This window comes from Takifugu flavidus, chromosome 22 (assembly GCF_003711565.1).
Source record: "Takifugu flavidus isolate HTHZ2018 chromosome 22, ASM371156v2, whole genome shotgun sequence".
NCBI classification, from domain to species: domain Eukaryota; kingdom Metazoa; phylum Chordata; class Actinopteri; order Tetraodontiformes; family Tetraodontidae; genus Takifugu; species Takifugu flavidus.
In genome coordinates this window covers 6,931,866-6,950,915 of record NC_079541.1, presented here as the reverse complement: position 1 = coordinate 6,950,915, position 19,050 = coordinate 6,931,866, and the positions used below count along the sequence as shown (strand labels likewise).

At 49.5% G+C, this 19,050-nt stretch overlaps 1 protein-coding gene across 12 annotated transcripts in view; it reads left to right on the top strand.

The window, feature by feature from the left end:
* ppp1r12a (protein phosphatase 1, regulatory subunit 12A) overlaps positions 1-19,050 on the top strand; it is a 28,969-nt gene that overhangs the window by 1,307 nt on the left and 8,612 nt on the right. For 11 of the 12 annotated variants that reach the window (XM_057022044.1, XM_057022046.1, XM_057022051.1 and 8 more), the window contains exons 2-12: positions 9,768-9,898; positions 12,023-12,141; positions 15,132-15,291; positions 15,767-15,911; positions 15,995-16,069; positions 16,174-16,265; positions 16,377-16,534; positions 16,625-16,743; positions 18,241-18,465; positions 18,555-18,646; positions 18,825-18,938. In XM_057022044.1, the coding sequence (XP_056878024.1) occupies positions 9,768-9,898; positions 12,023-12,141; positions 15,132-15,291; positions 15,767-15,911; positions 15,995-16,069; positions 16,174-16,265; positions 16,377-16,534; positions 16,625-16,743; positions 18,241-18,465; positions 18,555-18,646; positions 18,825-18,938 (1,430 nt within the window). The remainder of the gene's footprint in view (positions 1-9,767; positions 9,899-12,022; positions 12,142-15,131; positions 15,292-15,766; positions 15,912-15,994; positions 16,070-16,173; positions 16,266-16,376; positions 16,535-16,624; positions 16,744-18,240; positions 18,466-18,554; positions 18,647-18,824; positions 18,939-19,050) is intronic. The other variant, XM_057022043.1, reaches the window with a different exon arrangement.

Below are 19,050 nucleotides of genomic sequence, written 5' to 3'. Positions count from 1 at the left end.
ACCCTGCGTTAGCTGCCCATACTAGCCCGGGTAGTTCGGGCGTCAAAGAACGAAAAGAGGAGCGTGTTTTTACTGGAGCTGTGCGGTCATGTAAGCGCTAAACTCCCCCAAATGCCTCTTGAATAAAAGCGAGGCGTAATGTGGGGTTAAATTTGTTAAGAATCCTCGTCTAGTTACCGCGGGACCGAGACGCGCTCGCCGCCGCCAGGAGCGCCCTGATGTGTTGAGGCTGATTCAACTGTACAGACAGTAAATATCTGCTACAATAAAGCACTTTTATAGCCTTTTATAGGCGCCTCTATTGATCCCAGTCGTGGAGTGTGTCCTAAATGACGAGATGTGGCCTCATTGTGCTATAATGCCCATGAAATGTCTAATATATATTAACCAGTCGATAGAATCAGCTGATAATGAACTTGTAGGTTATTATTGCTGTTAACGGGAGATGATAGAGGATCCATGCAGATTAATGTCACTTTGGGAATCAAAGTGAATCAAACTCGAAGTGTTTGATTGCGTGATGGACTCCGGGATGCCAGGATCAAACCCCCGCTCCGTGGGTTTGATTTTGGCTTTTTTATTATTAATTTGTTTGGGTCATTTCAGTGATCTCAGGCTTAATGACAGGATTCCTCATCAGGTTTTCAATGGTATCATAGATTTGCAGTGATGTCACCTCATTACTGGCGCCCACATGGCTTTTTTAGCCTGAGTAATGCTACATGAAGGTGTTTGTTTCCCAAGCTTTTATACCTATTAAAATTTTAACAGCTTTTCCCAAGGTCATTAGCTTGGATTGGAGGGTTTTCGTGTGTTTCTGTAAGATTTGGCTGTTTTAAAAGGCTTTCCTTGTGGTCAGCCTTTTGTCGTTAATCCCGGATTTAGCGCGGCCCCTGTGCAAACTCGTTGGGTGGAAATGTTGCCTTTTTTTGGGCCGATGTCCAGTGATGAGCTCAAGTGATTGCCGCGCTCCAGATCTAACCATCTCTGGAGACGAGACGCCGTGTGAGAGCGCGCGTGTGTGCGCGGCGACGCATAATCCTGAGGATTTTGGGGGGGGTTTGTAAAAGCACCGAGGACATTTCTTTATTGCTGACTGAGTTCAAAGAGGTGAACGGGGTCACTTGATCAAGTTTTTAACCTACTGACTTCTGCTTGTGTTGTCAAGTGCGTTGTCGGTCCATGACCCTTCCCTGGGCAGCAGTCCCAGTCCCGGTACTGGTGGTACTGGTGCGGCGCCACGTTATCACCCGCGCCTGCTTCAATCGCGCATTTAGGTGAGAGGTTGTGTCTCTAGTTCGTGACTCTTCCTTTAGACCCACTATAGTTTCAACAGTCCTGGAATTTTCACGTTGCGTGACCGACCGAGGTCAGAGGCTCGTGGAGGAAGCGGAGGTGAACAAGGGACCCAGAAGAGGAGCGGCGATTCAAGATGTCGCCGGCTAAACTTGTCACAGAGGGAAACATTCCAAGTCCTGTTGTCCCGGCCGGAGCATTCCTCGCATGACAGTCGCTGGAAACCATGGCGAAGAGAGATGAGCAGGCATTCCTCAGCTGTCACCTCAACCCCTCCCCGAACCTCCCTCTTTCCCCTGACTAGTTCCGTCGTGGCGGGCGGCGAGGACGGAGGGAACCTGGGCCCGTTCCGCCGGGACCTGCACCTCAACTCCTCTCCTGACCCCTGACCCCCGCAGCTTGACTTGAGTCCGCTCTGTTGGCGTCCCACCCCGTCACCGTGGCCTTGAACATCATCTTCCACGGTTTCCATGACGACCACGCGCGAAAGGAGGCCCGCGTCGGCGGGTTTGCGGAGTGCGAGTTGCATAACCGGGCGAAGGCGTTTTGTTGGCGGCGCCCGCCAGTTTCAACCGGGGATGAAATCGGCGGCTCTCGTAATGGAAGAAAACCGGAGCGCGCGGCGGAAGATGGCTGCTCCTCCTCCGTACCAGCGTCGCCGGCTTTAACACGTTACATAATTGCTGACTGGGTCTCCCGACCCCCCCCCCCCCCCAGCCCAGAGCTGCGCCCGGAGCCCACATTTGTCCAGCGAGGGCAGCAGAAAAGAGACTTCTGACCCTGATGAAACTGGAATTTGAGCAGGAAAACGGGCCGTTTCTCTGTTGTGCTCCAGGGTTTGGTCTGGGACTCTTCTGTCGTCCGCTCTGTCTTCACCTGCCTGCTCCGCCACTCGTGACTCAGATTACGCCTTTTGCAGCTTTTCTAGCCGCATAAGCTCCAAAAGAAGCTTCGCGGAGCGGATCGAAGCGTTTCGGCTGTGTTTTCAGAGAAAATGTCACTTCCAAATTTAGATTTAATTCATCATTGGAGGCTTCTGTGACGCTTTGCTTTTCAAAAAGGGATTCAAGAACTTCCTCATTCAAAGTCGGCCTCATGATGGTCCGCCCTCACCTTAATCAAGTTTTTCTGTTTCAAACAATGATTTTAATGGTTCCCTGTGGAATTAAAGATCCCGGCGTCGGGTATTGAGCAATTTTCCTAAATTAAGAATCAGGACGGCCCCAGAATTTGACATCTGGTTCATAGCAACCACGCAGCTGACTTTTCCAGACGGAGACCTGTTGAGTTACGTGAGCGGCGGAGCCTGATATTGCGGTGCACGGCACCAGGTTGCTCCGGCGCGCGGAGCCGTAAACCCAGCAGGTCTGTGTGTTCTGTCGGACTCGCACAGGGAACCGCTCTCCTGGCTGCTGCTCCCACAGCACAACAGGCGTTGGTGGACAGATAAGCTTCAAATTCACACTTTAAAAGCAGAAACTTCCCTCAATATTTGCTCGACGCGTTAGCTGAGCCCAGCGTCACGGCTGGAAGGAGCCCAGTCGTAGGGACCTGACCACCCCGCATCACGTTCCTGCAGGTTGCACGAGGCCTCGGAGGTCTTTGTCCTGTGCAGCAGCCGCTCATGTATATCTCATACGATGCAGAACTGAATAATTCATCATCCAGACAGATTTGATTTGACTTCTTTGTCTGGCCCCGGAGCCGTTTCTCCCTCTGAAGTAATTGGCTGAGTTTGTTCACAAAAAAACCTCCAACCCACGGAGGTAAACTCCAGCTGTGGCCGCGCCGGCGTTTGGAGCTCTTGAATGAGAAGTATTTCTGAATCGGCACCCAACTCCAGTTCCCATGACCCCTCTGGGCTCCCCTGGGTGCTGTGGTGCACGCCGCTGGATTCAGCCGAAGCGCACCGTCGCGTTCCAGGCAGCCGTGACTCACCGCCGAGCTGCGCTAACATTAGCATTGGTAACAGAATGGCCCGAACGGGTATACTTTACCTGTGCATAATTGGCAGGTATGGCCTCGTCAGGCTGGCTTCATCCATCCTGTCCAACCCGTTATCAACAGCAGGAAGTCCGCGTGACGTTGGAGCCCCAGATCATCTGCTGATTGTAACACGTCAGTGTTTCCTTCACACACTCTGTCATGAGAACACGTATGACTTCGGGGGGGGGAAGCCGAGCAGAAGAGCTGGAGGGTTTCTCAAGTATTCCAGGTGCAGGTTGGAACTGGTTCACCTGGGGTCTTAGGGAGGATTCCTTAGCCCAGTAAACCTGCTGCCGCGGATACGAGTCGGCGCGTCTGACTGGCTGTTTGAGAGGATCGAGGCCGCCTGGGGTTGATCATTAGCCCACGCTGCAGCTAACTGGTCAATTATTGAGCCCACAGTCACGTCCAAGCACGGTTTGACAACTGAATTCTGTCATCCTAAATATTCCAATAAAACCAGGAATCAAACACACACTTCAGCCCGTGCCCCCCAACCCCCAACCCTGTGGCACATTGTCCCTGTCTGAGGTCCTCCGTCTTGGGGGGGACGCACACGTCACGCCGTGAGCGTTCTTAACGGTCTGTTTTTGAACTGAACCTGGACTCGCCTCGGCGAGCTGCGAGTACGATTCCGGCAGCGAGCGTGTGTGTTGTCTGCACGACGGGCGAGGTTGCGTTTTTTGCATTTATTCTTTTTGCCTCTTGTGCTGTGACATAAGGAATAGTGACGGTGGATGTGGACTGAGCGTCCATTAAAAGGGAATTTTGCGTGTGTGTTTTATGGAGTTCAAACATCGACTCGGCCTTTTAAGATGAATTATTAAATGAGCCCACTCAGGCGGCTGTAAAAACATTACTATTCAAGACATTAATCCACAAAACAAATACTAAATTTAAGAAAAAAAAATCCTTACAGTGGTAATTAAACTGTTAATCAATGTTTAACGTCATTACCAGTTAATATTGGACATCAAATATATCTAAACTCTAGAATCTATCATCGTCTCTGGAAGTGTCTTTAATATTTGATGCCTGGCCCAGAACTTCAGGAGGATCCAAAAGTTGGTGCTCATCTTCCCTCACCAAGGTGGTGATGGTGATGGTGGTGGTGGGGGGGGTTCGGGGAGATTTCAGACCCTTGAGGAACAGGAAGTGGCTGTTTATTTTCCTCATTTCCTCTTTGAGGCTCCACTAGCGAGTCTGCCGCTGCTTCCACCCTCTCGGCCAGCAGAGACACAGGTCCTCGCTTTGAAGCACAAACTTTCCTTTTAAACCTCAAAATGAGTCAATAAAAATGAGTTACCTGATTTGATGGCTGAGCTTTGCCCATTAAGTGTTCATCATTTTAGAATTTTACCCGTATAATAAAACTTTACCTGGCAGATTTGGGCCTCCGTGAACAATCGGCTGCTTAGTTTGCGTTAATAACTTTAAATCCATTCTTAAATGTTGGAAGAATCGTTTTGAAATGGAAGAATCGTTTTGTTTCAAAGACTCAAAGGTTGATGCAATAGTTTGCATTAATAATCAAAGAAATGTGGCCACAAGCGCGAATGCTAACGTTAGCTGTCCTTTAGCTGGGCCCTCTTGTCTTCAGAGCTGCTGACAGGGCTGTCCACCATCTTCGCCCTTCACATAAGGGCTCCATTATATAGAAATATCAACAGGGCTGCATTGGGCCCTTTCTGCATCGCCATCTGCCCCCACTTGCCTTTGACCCCGCTCACATGGAAACTAATTTGGCTCTCAAGTGCGGCTATTGTTTTGGCTGCCGAGCGAAAGCCCAAGTGAAACATACAGCCACAATCTCGCCGGCATTCCCCCCCCCCTTCCTCAATCCCAGTCTTCTTTTTCCACGGGAATCCCAGAGCCATATATGGTTGTCCTCGGCTACAGCGGCAGCTACAGCGCTACGGGCTGGAAGTGTGTGTAGCTTTCCTCCAGCTCCCAGCAGGGCTGATCTGTTGGAGGGACCCAGCTGGTTGCCCTACGGTGCTCTAACCCTCCCCCTCGTACCCTCTGGCCTTATGAACCGGGCCAATAGCAGACAGGAGCTGGCTGTTCTTTGTCCCAGACGCACGCACGCACGCACAAACGCGCGTGCACCTTGGAGAACATTCAGGTATATAATTCTTTAGTCACAGCCCGCTCCTTTAATTGTCAGTGCAGATCTGTATCACAAATGTACACATGCAGACACGGACACACAGCGCGCCCGTGCTTCCATGCAGGCAGTTGGAAGGAATTCCTTTTGTGGAAGTGGCTGCGTGCCTTTGAGCCAGTGACGTAGCCTGTGGGGAGTGGCCAGTGTGCTGGTGTTTGAAGCCTGGAAGCATTACTTATCTGGGAATTTCTCCACTGCTATGCTAGTGCTAGCCCATGTCCCAGCTGCTTAGCAGCTCAGTGGTTGGAGAGAGGCTAGTTTTTGTCATCCTGATAAAACGTCGCCTTCCCTTTTGAGAAGTCAGTTCATGTTCTTAGTTTTCCCTTTGTGCTTTAACTCCTGATTACACTCCACGTAAAGGTGGCTGAACTCTGCTGTGGTTTGAGGATTTGAACAGCTGTTTTAGAGCCCATCGCTCAACCCAGCAGTATCTGAAATAGTCTCTGCTTTTGCTCCCGGCGTTCCTGGTGTTAGCTTCACAGTTGGCCAGCGTAGAGCCGCCCAGACGTTCACGGAGCCCGCTTTTTTTTTTTTTTTTTTTTTTTTTCAGCCGACAGTTCGGTCGTCTCAAAAAAAAACAAAACCTGTTGACACTGAGGTCAGCAGATTATCCTCAAGAATCTGGTCATTGTTTCTGAAAACACAGGTCTCTGTGAGTGTGACAGCGTCCTCTGATTCACCTCCGTTGGAAAATACAGTGGTGGACAGACGACTGCAGACAGGGTTGGAGCTGGCCGCACTCCTAAATATTCATTTGATGATGCGATGGGTAATTTAATGTTTTTGATCAGTTTTGAGCGCATTATGTGCTGAAGTCCACGTCGATCCTGGTCCCCCTGACACTGCTCTCGGCTGTGCCCCCCCGTCCTCTGACGTGCTTGAGTCGGCCACCTGAGGATGCTGCAGGGAGTCAAGAAGGGGACGGGTGTTTAAGTGTCTCCTTGATGTTGAGTGGGGCTAAATTAAGCGCTCCGCTCTCCTGCACAGTGACCTAGAAGATAACAAAGCTGCCCTCCTGTGCACGTGGAGGTCGTACCCCCTGAGTGGGGTTTCAGGCTGGTGCTGCAACCTGGTCTTTTATTTGTGCCAAGATGGAAACGTGATTCTTTGATGCAGCGACCTGAACAGCCGACGGCAGCACCAGCCGCCGTGGTGGCTCTTGTGTAATCCGGTGAGTCACCTTGAACACGCCGGCAACAGTAAAAACTTGTCTCCAGGTAACCGATTGTGCAGCTGCCATGGCAGTAAACTACTTTCAGCGTGCGTATCAGCGCTGGCCGCCCAGGTGACCCTCGCTGGGGTGTGTCGGACCATATATTGTCATGTTTCCAAGAGCGCTCTACCGGCTGTCACGTCTGGACAAATATAGGAGCATATTTCTGGCCATAAATGGTCATGGGATTAACAGAAGCCGTTCTTTCAGGTATCTCCAGGCACGTCTGATGTTGTCTCTCAGCGGTTTGCTCTTTGAACTGCCTTCAGGGGCCGTCTGAGCGCTGGCGTGTGCTTCCAAATTAATAATTTTCTCTCTTTATTTGTGTTTCTTGCAGAAACTTGATGAGCTCTGAACCCATGTTCCCCTTCTGGCTTTGTTGTCATGGGAACAGAGCAGCCTCTTTCCTGAGGTGCCTGTCATGGGTACATTTTTGGGCCAGCTCAGAAGGGCTCAGCCCATCTTCTTTGAGGTGCTGGTTGTGGGGGAGGAGGGGCTTGAATTCCTCTATCATATTTCAGGATTAGACTGTGGTAAATGATGGATGTTGCATTGTTTCTGTCCTAATCTTATCCAAATTTATCCACGCCGGCTTAAGAAGATTTAATAAAGGAGCCTGTGTTTAGCGCTGGTGGTACTGGAGGTCTTTACTTATCTGTTCCAGAGGTCTGCTGGTTGATTCTTTAGCCTAATGTAACGAGTCGGCCTCCATATTTGCATGCACGGTTTATGACTGGTGTTTATCTAACAAGGTTAAGTCTGATGACAAGTCATTGTTTGCCTATGCAAATGGTATGATCCAGTTTGGAGGATGGTGTGTGTGTGTGTGTGTTTTATATAATAGTTAGGTGGTCAGGCAGGTTTGCTATATTAAAACAATGAATATTTTTTAATCACCACTTTGTCTCTGATGTCAGGTTTTAATTTGTTAGCGTTGGCGTGTACTGACTCACAACCATAGGGAGTACATGCATCCGTGCAGAAGAAACATTGCCTTTGCTGTGTGAACAGAATTAGAGCAGGAATTCTGCTAAAAATGCAGGAGATCATCAACCGGTCTGAGGCTGGGGTGCAGCTTTATTACGGTGGCGTGTTTGGAGACCATTTAGTAACTCTGACGTAGCCAAAAGCCTAATTGGAATATTGAAAGGATGCTCTCGTGAAATCTTTGGCGTGTGTTGGCGAACACATTGTCCTCTGTCTTCGCGACATTCTACGATCCGCCTTGTTGCATCACGTGCAACATTGCCAAGTCACCGGCCAAACAGGTTTAAATGGCAGCGTGTGGAAGAGCGAGTCGCGTGTTCTTACAGGTCTGTCACAGCCGATACGAGAGAGAATTCATCTGCCTTTATTTGTCAGTATAAATCCAATTAAACTTATCACCTCTGGAACCACTCCGACTCACCTGCCGCCGTAAACACGAGTCATTGTTAGTGTTTGTCTTTGGTGGTTACGGACGTTAAAGCGGAGCGCTACATTGGCTCGCCCTCGCCGTACCCTCCAGCTGCTGCAGCACATCACGGGCGACGCACGCGCCTCGTGCTGGCACCTGCCAGCAACATACAATTACCGTCGTTAAGGGATTACCTTTGTTGGGCTTCAGTAGCCGGTGGGCGGAGCCTGTGCAGGAAGGTGACGTACTGGAACGGGAAGGCGCTGCCTTCGCGGCGTTCGCCTTAAGGGGCTTGTTTCCATTATTAGAGAAGGAGAAGGCTTTGAAGAGAGGGTAACTGTGGGAAGTGGCTAAGGAGGAGGTTTATTCATGCATTATTCCTCCATATCACCCTTCAAAACAAGTATGCTCCAGTCGGCCGTGCCCGTTTGAATACTACTGCCGCGCTTGAATACGCAAAACAAAGGTTTCCCTTTGTGTCTTTCTCATCAACAAGAAAATGAGTTATAGAATGAGCTGAAATCCCAGAAAAATGCTGACTGCAGCTTCAGGAGAGCGACGACCGGACCCATCAGTACGTGGACGTCCATGCTGCCGGGCTTCCACGTTATATCCTACAATTCATGTTACGGCTACAGCAAAACCCGTCGGATCGGACCGCGCTGCAGCGTCAACGCGCAAGCTAATGAGACGCACGTACGTTAAAAGAGAGAGAGGGAGATAAGCTCGGCGAGGCCTCTTCAGGCTCTCCTCAGCTCTGGCCATGTACGGCATCCCAAACAGTCCAAATTTGGACAAGGATTCCAGCCAGATAGTCGTGTGCCCTGAACGTGAAGCCGCAGTGTGTTCATGTGTATCTGTTTCCCCTGTCAACGCTGCGGTTGCCATAGCAACCCCGGGAAAGACAGCGAGACAGTCCAGGCGCAGTGTTCAGCGGAGGGGGGTTGCGGTGGCAGGAGCTCCGTTTCTAAACGGTAATCGAGTGCGAATCCAAGTCTGCACGGCAGCAGTTTGTTTATGACTCCACACTTTAGTTCTAAATATTTTCATTTTTTTATTGCAGGTTTCAAGGTCAAGCTGTTGTGTTGGTATTATCCTCACCACGGGATGTCATTAACATAACCAAAAAATAGCCTTAAAGCAGGAGGTCATTTTTTTAGCGTGATTTCGATGCAAAGTTAAAGACGTTAATGCCCATAATGTGGCTAAAACCACCCACCGCATGAGTCAGACCATGTTAAAGCTCTACATGCAGCTATTTATTCCTACAGTGGTCTCACTTTCAGAGGGTTTTTTTCTGTGTTCTGCTAGTTTGCTGCTGCACTTCGAGATAAAGTCGATTTCCTCTCGTCACTCCGCAGACGGGAGATGACGCGGGCGATTAATCCTCGACGTGGCTTGATTTGAACCTCACTCTGCACGAAGCAGCAGCAGCCTATAGGCAGAGCGCCCGCGCCCGCTCCCTTCGTCGGCAGTACTATGCTGCGTGGTATTTGAAGCACCCCTGCTATGTGCAAGTGATTAGGGATCGCTCCGGCTGCCAAAATTCCCAACAACTCTGAAACCACATGGCAGTCTGTCAGCTGCGTTGCAGGGCTCTTTTCTGGAACTATAACGCCAAGAATCACGCCGACGTGAGCTCATGTGCACGTGTGCTGCAGCATCTCTGCGCCGTTCTGACATTCCATCTCTCCCGTCTCTCTCCTCAGGCGTGCATCGACGACAACGTCGACATGGTGACTTTCCTGGTGGAGCACGGAGCCAGCATCGACCAGCCCGACAACGAGGGCTGGCTCCCCCTTCACGCCGCGTCCTCCTGCGGATACCTCGACATAGCTGCGTGAGTGCTGACGCCCGAGGCCTTTTTCTCAGAAGCAGCGCGTCTCTTCTCAGACGCTCATCATTTACTTCCCTTTTCAGTTCTTTTTAAAATCTTTATTTTGATATTTGCAGTTGTCCCTACAGGCCTGGACGCCTTATCTCGGCGTGTTTGTAAAACGGGCAGCTATTTTTAAGCCGCACACAGTTCCGCACACATATTCGACGGATAACTCGAACATGCATTGTTCGAGTGATGTCATCAAATATTTGGAGGCGATTGTCAATAGCTATTTCTGGAATCTAGCTGTAGGGTTGCCCTCTACAGTCTGTGCTGTGTTTTATTGCTGCTGGATCTTTTCAGGAAGAAAGGCTGCTCATTGAAGACAATACTGATGTTATCAGAAGGTGTTTAAACAGGGCCCCTGACCCGCTTTACTCCAGTTTCATTACAGTTTTCAGGTTTAGCCCCATTTCGAATGGGGTGGAAATGGAAAATGGATCATTCTAAAAGGAAAAAAGCCAATCATTTTCTAAATATTAAGATTCTTTCTTGATTGAAATAAAGAAGTGACTCACGATCGAAGGCCTCTGTTCAGATCCAGCACGTCTTGTGTCCATTATGCCTCATGAACACAGCAGCGGCTGAGCTTCTATGACAGAAAACAAGATTTATTTTTGTTACCAGATAATGGTGGAAAGGTCAAGTGGTCCGCCTGGTTCTGGTGACTCATGGAGATCAAGAATTGAGAATCTCCATTTGTCACACTGACAACAGACAATGGTAGTGAAAGGGGAGCTGTGACAGGCCCCCACTGTGCAAAAAGAAAATGATGCACAGCCACCAATATACACAAAACACAATCTTTTTAGGTTCAGGTGGCAACCGCCTGAGCAGTCTGTTACCAGGGTGACAGAAGTCCTTGATCATTTTCCTGCCTCGGGTGTAGATGACCTTCAGACAGGGCAATGATGTCCTGATCGTTCAGTGCGGAGCGTTTCTGTCCATAGCAGGCGGCGCTGCTCCTGATGAACCCCGGCTCAGGGGCTGGGGTTTGGAAAGCTCATTGCAGAGTCGCGGAGATCTTCCTCAGGCAAGCGCCTGCTCACCTTCTATGGTGATGTGGACCTCGAGGTACCTGAAGATGCTGACTCTCTCCACAGGGGTCCTGTAAATCCTGAGAGGTGTGTAATGACACCTCCTTAGTTTTTGGAACGTTCAGGTTCTTGTCTCTGCACCATGGTGACAACTTGTCCACCTCCTCTAGAGAGGCTTTCTCCCAAGTGTTGCCTAAACCGCTCTATCATCCGCAAACTTCACAATGATGTTGGAGGAGCGAGTGTTCTGGCACACCTGTGGCCTGGAGGCACAATTCCCAAAATCACCCAGCTTGGGAGGAGCCAAGGTGTAGTCAGAGCTGTAGTCAATGAACGGCAGCCACACATATTTCCACACTGTCCAAGTGGGTGAGGGCATCTCCAGGAGTCCTGTTTGGGCGATAGGGAGTCAATTAATACAGGTAATGATGCACAGCAGAATTTCTTGATACGTCTCTTACGACACTTAATTACCACGGAAGTAACACCCAAAGGGGAAAGGACGGCTAGTTCCTCGGGGCTCGGCTTCTTGGGGACGGGGATGATGATGGGTTGCACGGATGAGGCACGGACACTGGACCGTGCCAGAGACGAGCTGAAAATGGAGCTGAACGCAGGAGCTAGCTGGGCGGCACATGATGCTATCGCGACTAAGGGTGACTAAGCGTGTTTTTAAAGCCCCTGGGGTCAGGGGCAGAAGACAGAAGGTCCAATCTATACTATCTACAGTTTACTTAAATTAAATCCTTGAGTGGGGAAACCATCGATGTGACTCTGTCACTGTGCTCTACCTCCACTCTGACTTTGTCATCCGGGCGCGGCGCGTTGGCTTTGTTTGCTCAGTCAGCAGGCGACCCTCTGCCATTTAAACACCTCGAACCTCTGCCGTCATCGTCCTCCTTATTTGAACACACAAGCGTGGTTATTTGCAGTTGTCATGCAGTGTTTGACGAACCTTCAGCAAACTCTGTCACACAGCGACTCCGAAACATCATCCTAAACACAAATATCTGGATCCTGTAAACAATAAATGCTGTTTTTGTTGCAGGTATTTGATCAGCCAGGGTGCCAATGTAGGAGGCGTGAACAGTGAAGGCGAAACACCTCTGGACATAGCTGAAGAGGAGGCAATGGAGGAGCTACTGCAGAATGAGATCAACAGACAAGGTACCCCCATCTATATTTGTGTGTTCTCACATTTACTCAGGAACAAACTGCAGCTAATTTATGTAGGTACATGAAAAGAGGGAATTTTCGACGCCGTGGTCAAGGTCAGGGCTCGCTCTGCTGGGTACAATTCCTGCCCTGACGTTATCCAAACACTCGGAACCCACAGCTGACAGTTTGGTGTGTGTCTGAACTGCCTGCTGAGCCGTCTGCCTTTTCTCAAGTGTGGACGAGGCTCCTTCATTAGTGGATGTACATTTCCTTCCTGTGCAGGGCTGTTGAAAGAACCATTTCCTGCTCGAAACGGCGTACAAAGTGCTCTGTGGATTATCGTGCGTCCTGTCAGGCTGACGGGTTATATTTCAGGGTGGTTTTTTTCTCCTATTTTATCTGCGATGGTGCTACCTGCTGTGTTTTTTACTCGCTCGCTCGAGGAGGCCTTGGCTAGCCCTGTAAAGACGATCCAGCTGTGTGGCGCGCACCATCAGAAACCGAAAAGGCCAGTCTTTTCTATTTTTGGCCAGGGCATTCTTGAGATGATGAAAGGCCCTCTCCTACGGTGAGAGGCCACACACTGACGTGTTGACTGGCCCGGGGCCAGAGGGGTGCTCCTCGGCTCATATTCACTCGTAAAGTCTTCTCTGTTTCCCCCCACGTCTCCTCCTGGACTGTGTTTACTGCACAAAGGCAAAAAAAGAAGAAGCTAAATAGTCCCGATTGACAGCTGAAAGGCCAGTCATATATGCAGCTTGCTGACAAAAATACCTACACTTCTCTCTTAATGTATAATACATATTAAAGCCACGCGGATGCTAACACGTGTGCATTCCGTTCGCTTTTTGTCCCTTTAAAAGTGCCTCAATTTAAATGCAAACTGTCCGAAAGCTCACAAAGTCCTCGGGTGATTACATCCAATGTGCCATTTACAGGTTACACACTCGCCCACGCTCTTGGTGATATTATATAAGAGCGGGAGATGTGCACCCACCTGAACCTGAAGCATCTCAGGCAGCAGCAGCTGTCAGGTTTGATTTCCAGCTGCACCATAGATGAGCCGGCTGTTTTAGACTAAATCAAACATACATCATTAAATTACCACCTCGTTGCCTCCATAAAGCCTAAAATGCTTTTATTGGCCCTTTCTTTTTAATCCAGGTCTGACAGATTTCTGCGTAATGCTGCCTACTTGCTGGAAAAAGCCCAAATGAGTGCTCGGTGCTCCTGGCCTCAGGGCAGCTGCAGACAATCCACAGCTCAGTCCTCCATTGGAGAGGTAGCAGGCAGCATTATGCAACGGCTTGTGTAACACCTCTCTATGTTTGTAATGTGATTTTCTCCCCTCAAAGAATCTCCAATCATTGGGTTAAACCTGTTAGCGGGCGGTCACGGTTTCCCCTGGCTCCAGATGCTTGTCCCGGTCAAACGGCTCCCTCCATCATATCCACCCAGAGTCCTGACGTTTACCCTCCATGCATAGTTTGGATCTTTCAGCCACTTCACTTGGTCTTTAAATCAATCAGAACATCCCTGGAAAACTAAGACACATCTGTGTAATTATCTCAATTTAGATGTTTCAGTTTAGCATTAGCATCAGCAGACATATTGTAGGTACACTGTCGGCACGCTAAAGGCTGGCGGGTCCTTTTTTGGTCGATTGGATTTTCCCTTTATCTCCTCAATGCTCAGATACAAGATGTGCTGTTCTCTTGTAAAAAGTCATCTTTGAACAGCTGCCAGTTTTTCCACTTGCCTCTTCTTCTGTAGTCCTGCTTAGAGGCCATTAGGATTCTTGCTTTTTATAGACACGGCGTGGGCTACCTCTCAACATCACGGGACGTGGCGTTATCCTGCCAGATCCCTGAGTTGATGTTCTATGACCTGCACTCAGGAGCACCGAGTTAATTTTAACGTTACATGTTGAAATAGAATTATCGGTCATACTCAGGGGTGCTTTTACTCGGTTAACTGTATCATCTCCTTACATTTCTCCTGCTCATCTAAGGTTTAAAATGGATGGATATTATTCATAGCTATAAAAGTGGGATATGTGGTTTGTTTTTTTAGATTTTAAGATGAAAGATTTTTTAGCACAGCTGCTATTTGTTGCTTCAGACTATAGTAAAACTTCCCAGAAACAAGCGCCTTCAACTCCCAACAGTGAGTCACTGGGCCACATTTGAAGTGACACAACGCTTACACAAATTCCCGAAATGCTGTTTGATTCTTGGACAAAATGAGATGTTTGGTTCACGCTGAAAGCGAATCCATCCGCTCCAGCTGTCGCCAGGTAGATTGAGCGAACGCTCGGGCGCAGATGTCTGCTCTCATTGTTTTTGAGGCTATCGTCAAACTTTCTGAGCATTCTGGAAATAAGTGCTGATGTGAGCAGGGGAGGAGAGCAGAGCCCGGAAAGATCCGCTGAAGTTCTGGCCTCGGCTGCAGAGAGGCCGTTGGCCTGACATTTATGGCGTTCAGCACGGTTAATGCTCAGCTGGCAAATCCACAGCTCACGCGGCCACACATTTTCAGACCGCCTTGTGTTCCAGCCAGGTGTCAACAAGACGGCACAGGCCCGTTTTCACTGCTGCACCACTTGTACCCTTACAGCTCAGACATATTGACCCACTTAAACCGGCTGAGGCCTGTGTGTTTGCAGCCGTTCGCTCATTGTCAAACTGAAGGAAAATTGGCACAATCCTGTTTGCTAAAACAAAACAACTGCTTCATGACATCCTCCAGTGTTTAGAGAGGTTGGCTGAATAAAGTTACTGCTGGAGTTCTGTCCTAGTGGTCGCGTCATCCTACGATCAGCAGTCAGAAATGAACGTGATTAATCATTCACGTGCTTTTTCGTAGCTGTAAGACATGGTAAATGTGTTCAGAATTAACCCCCCCTCTCATCTGTGTGGTTCAGTGTTAGAGCGGTTGTTTGCTAAGTAGCGGCTAATCCGGCCACTCTGACAGCGTCGGTCTGCTCTGTCGATCCCCAGGGGTGGACATCGAGGCAGCACGCAAAGAAGAGGAGCGGGTCATGCTGAGAGACGCCCGCCAGTGGCTCAACAGCGGCCAGATCCAGGACATCCGGCACGCCAAGTCCGGAGGAACCTCGCTCCACGTTGCTGCCGCAAAGGGATACGTGGAGGTTTTAAAGTAAGCCGTGGTCTTGATTTCACAGGTAGCCGAGAGAGAATGAAGCTAACGTCTTTCCATGTTGGGACAAAAATGCAATGACCACCTCATTTATTGCTATTGCATAAATTCTTTCCTCTGCTTCACATAAATACTGTTTATAGCCAAGGCCGCGGCCGAGCGCTGTCGTTTTTCTGTGCTCATGCCAAATATATCTCGGCGTCTGCGACTCGTCGGTGCCTTGTTCCGACATCCTCGCCGTAGGCTGTTAGCGCGTCTGCTCCGGGGCAGGAGCCTTCTGTCCATCTGCTCCGGGAAGCCAGCCAAACGCTGCACTGACGTAGATAGTTTTAAATACGTCTTCCCCCTCGTTGTGGCAGAATTATGGGCTGCGTTATTTGAGTTTGAAAACTCCGTTCGGCTCTTTGGGTGGTGGATCCGATTGCAACCTGACCGAACCGAAAATGTTTGTTTTCTCTCTCTCATGCGCACGCAGGCTTTTAATCCAAGCAGGGTATGATGTAAATATTAAGGACTATGACGGCTGGACTCCTCTTCACGCGGCGGCACACTGGGGCAAAGAGGAAGCGTGTAGAGTCCTGGTGGAGAATCTGTGTGACATGGACCTGATTAACAAAATGGTGAGGCTTCGCAACAGTCGAGCACTCTGGCAGGAAGTGCAGCAAAATCCATAATTTTTACCGTTTTGTCACGAACCCCTCAGGGCCAGACTGCTTTTGATGTAGCAGACGAAGATGTTCTGGGCTACTTAGAAGAACTACAGAAGAAGCAAAATCTGGTGAGTCACCGTGTTGGAGCTGAGAATAATTCAGTTTGCTGGTATAATGGTGATTGCATTAGGGTCGCCCGAGCATGTGATGGAGGCTGTGTTTTTGTTTACAGCTCATGAGCAGCAAGAAAGACGTTAAGAAATCTCCTTTGATTGAGACAACAACCACCGGGGATAACAACCAGTCACTGAAACTCCTCAAGAGGTTCGCAAGGCTAAATGTGTCCCGGCCTACAGCTCAGACATTATTCAATAGTTCCAATCTGTCAGATGTTGAATTCGCTGATGTTACATAAATGTTGTATTTCTGTTTCAGCAAAGAAACGCTGCTCCTGGAGCCAGAGAAGAGCACCCCACGCATCGAGACCTTGGAGCCAGAGAAGGTGGATGAGGAAGATGAGGGGAAGAAGGATGAATCAAGCTGCTCCAGCGAAGAGGAGGAGGACGAAGATTCCGAATCGGAGACTGAAGCAGGTACTGCCTGCGTGCACCGCGGCTAACCAGCTAGCAGAAAGGTCGGGGGATGGTGGAAAAGTTGTTCATTGTCTTTTGATGATGTCTTAGACAAAACCAAGCCGTCAGCATCTGTGAGCAACAGCACGACGACCACCTCGAGCAGCACAGTGTCTCCTCCAACAAGCCCCACGAACCAGGTGACGAGCCCCACTTCTCCGATTAAGAAGGTACGGCCCAGATGGCAGAAATGAGCCGTCCACAGCCAGCGCTGTAGCAAAAATATGATTAATCCTTAGACTGTATCCTCAGAACTGGGGTGGCCTTTATGCCCATAAACCCTTCTCAGATATTGCTGGCTGTATGTTTCTCCATAAGGACACGCTTGCCGAATATCTCAGGGGCCAAGAAGGGCCATCGTGGGTCTGCCCGGTGGCAGTTTTTTGTGTTGTTGTAACAGATGCGGCAACTTCTAGTGGTCCTTGACGTCTTTGGAAGTTTTTTCCTGCTTTTGGGGCTGCTGCCCTCTGCTGGCAGGTTGAAGGCAAGCAAGTCATTTTGTGTTTTGAGCCAGCAGCGGGATTTAAGAACCCCGTGATGTTGTCAAAAGATGTCACCATTTCTGAATGCAGCCTATTGATGTGTTCCATCTACCTGTGAACGTCCCATCAGCGGTCTTGTGACTTCCTGAATGTCGTTGGCTGCTCTTCTGCTTCCGTTCTTGCAATGATTTCTGTTTTTGAAGCCTAGCTCTCACACATCACAATGTTTGCCGTCTAACAAAACATTAACAAAGGTTAAGAAGATACAATCAGACGTTGGATCTGCCTATTATTCCATCCTACAGCAATAATTGTCCCCCCCCCGCTGTCCGCCTCCCTGCTTTGGCAGTAAGCATTGTGTGGTGTGACTAGGCCTTAAACCGTCCTCTCGTTACAGTGTTTCTTTTGCTGTTGCTTCTCTCTCACATTTTGGCTCTTCTCTGTCCCTTTCCCCCCTTTACTGTTTGAAAAATCCGGGTTCCTGTCTTGATTTGCTGTAGTTTGATTGTATTACTCCTCTCATGCCTGTGGCGGAGCCAGGCTGTCCTGCATTGTGGCGTCAAGGCTTGCGCAAAACTGGCATTTCTCTAGTGCCCAAAAAGCTTATGGTGAGGCATTGGTGTGCACCAACTTTGTTCTCTCATCTGACATGCACCTGTGCACTGACAGTACTCGGCACCCCCTCCCTAACAACCCTGGTCTGACCCAGGCGATGCCAACTGAACGTACCGCTCGCTGACTTTCACACATCCACCCTACATGGTTCTGTGCTCACGTGTATTTGCCAGCTGCACCCTCCCGTTCATCCTTTCACCGTGTGTGTGTGTGTGTGTGTGTGTGTGTGTGGCTCCTGTGTTTTCTTTAGTTGCTTCCCATTTTGTGACAGACCAAAAACGTACATTAAAATCCCAGCAGCCTTGTTTATCCTTTCAACATTGATAATGTAAAAGAACCTTGACTCCGGAATGATTTAGTGAACGCTGGAATGGTTCCCACCTCTTAACTGGCATGTCATTCCCTAAAGATGTCCCCTTATTTCCAAATCATGCTTCTTGGGTATTAATCCAAAACAGTTTTTTGACCAACTGACATTTGTAACTGGCCAAAATTCACCCATAATTATATGAAATGAATGAATTGCTGAATACTTTCTGTGCTGAAGTGCCATCCTTTCCACCCTCTCAGGCCGCTCAGCCAGCCGGGAAGGCGGCGGCTAAAGTGGAGGAAGACCGGAAGGATGAATCTCCGGCATCCTGGCGGCTCGGGCTGAGAAAGACGGGCAGCTATGGCGCGCTGGCAGAGATCACGGCCACCAAGGAGGCCCAGAGGGAGAAGGACACGAGCGGAGTCATGCGCTCTGCCTCGAGCCCGCGCCTCTCTTCCTCCCTGGACAACAAAGACAAAGAGAAGGTCAACATTTACTTCCTTTCAACTTCATGCTTCCATGAACCGCTGTGCTAACATGTGCAGCTAACATCGTCCATCCTGTCCAACCTCAGGAAAAAGACAAAGGGACCCGGCTTGCCTATGTGGCCCCCACCATCCCCAGGAGACTGGCCAGTACTTCAGACATTGATGAGAAGGAAAACAGGTGAGCCTCTGTGCTAACACTCTTCAGCAGTAGCAGTGAAGTTGCCCCATTCTAATATTGGAAACACTTCCTGAACATCCCTGTTAGCCCCATTAGCAGCTAGCAAAAAATGTTACATTCCAGGATTTACCCTCTGTGGTGCTCCGAGGGCTATTGTGTCTTGTGTCTTGTTCCTCAGGGACTCTACTGCACTGATACGTAGTGGCTCATACACCCGGCGACGCTGGGATGACGACCTGAAGAACAGCGAAGGAAGCGCCTCCACCAACCGAACCTCCAGCTACCAGCGCAGGTTGGCTGCTTTACTCTGCTGTTCCAAACTTCCATCCCTCATCTTCAGATTCCTGCTCCATCTGATCTGACAGAGTTTTGTCCACGCCGGGTTGGTTTTGCATGGCCTAACA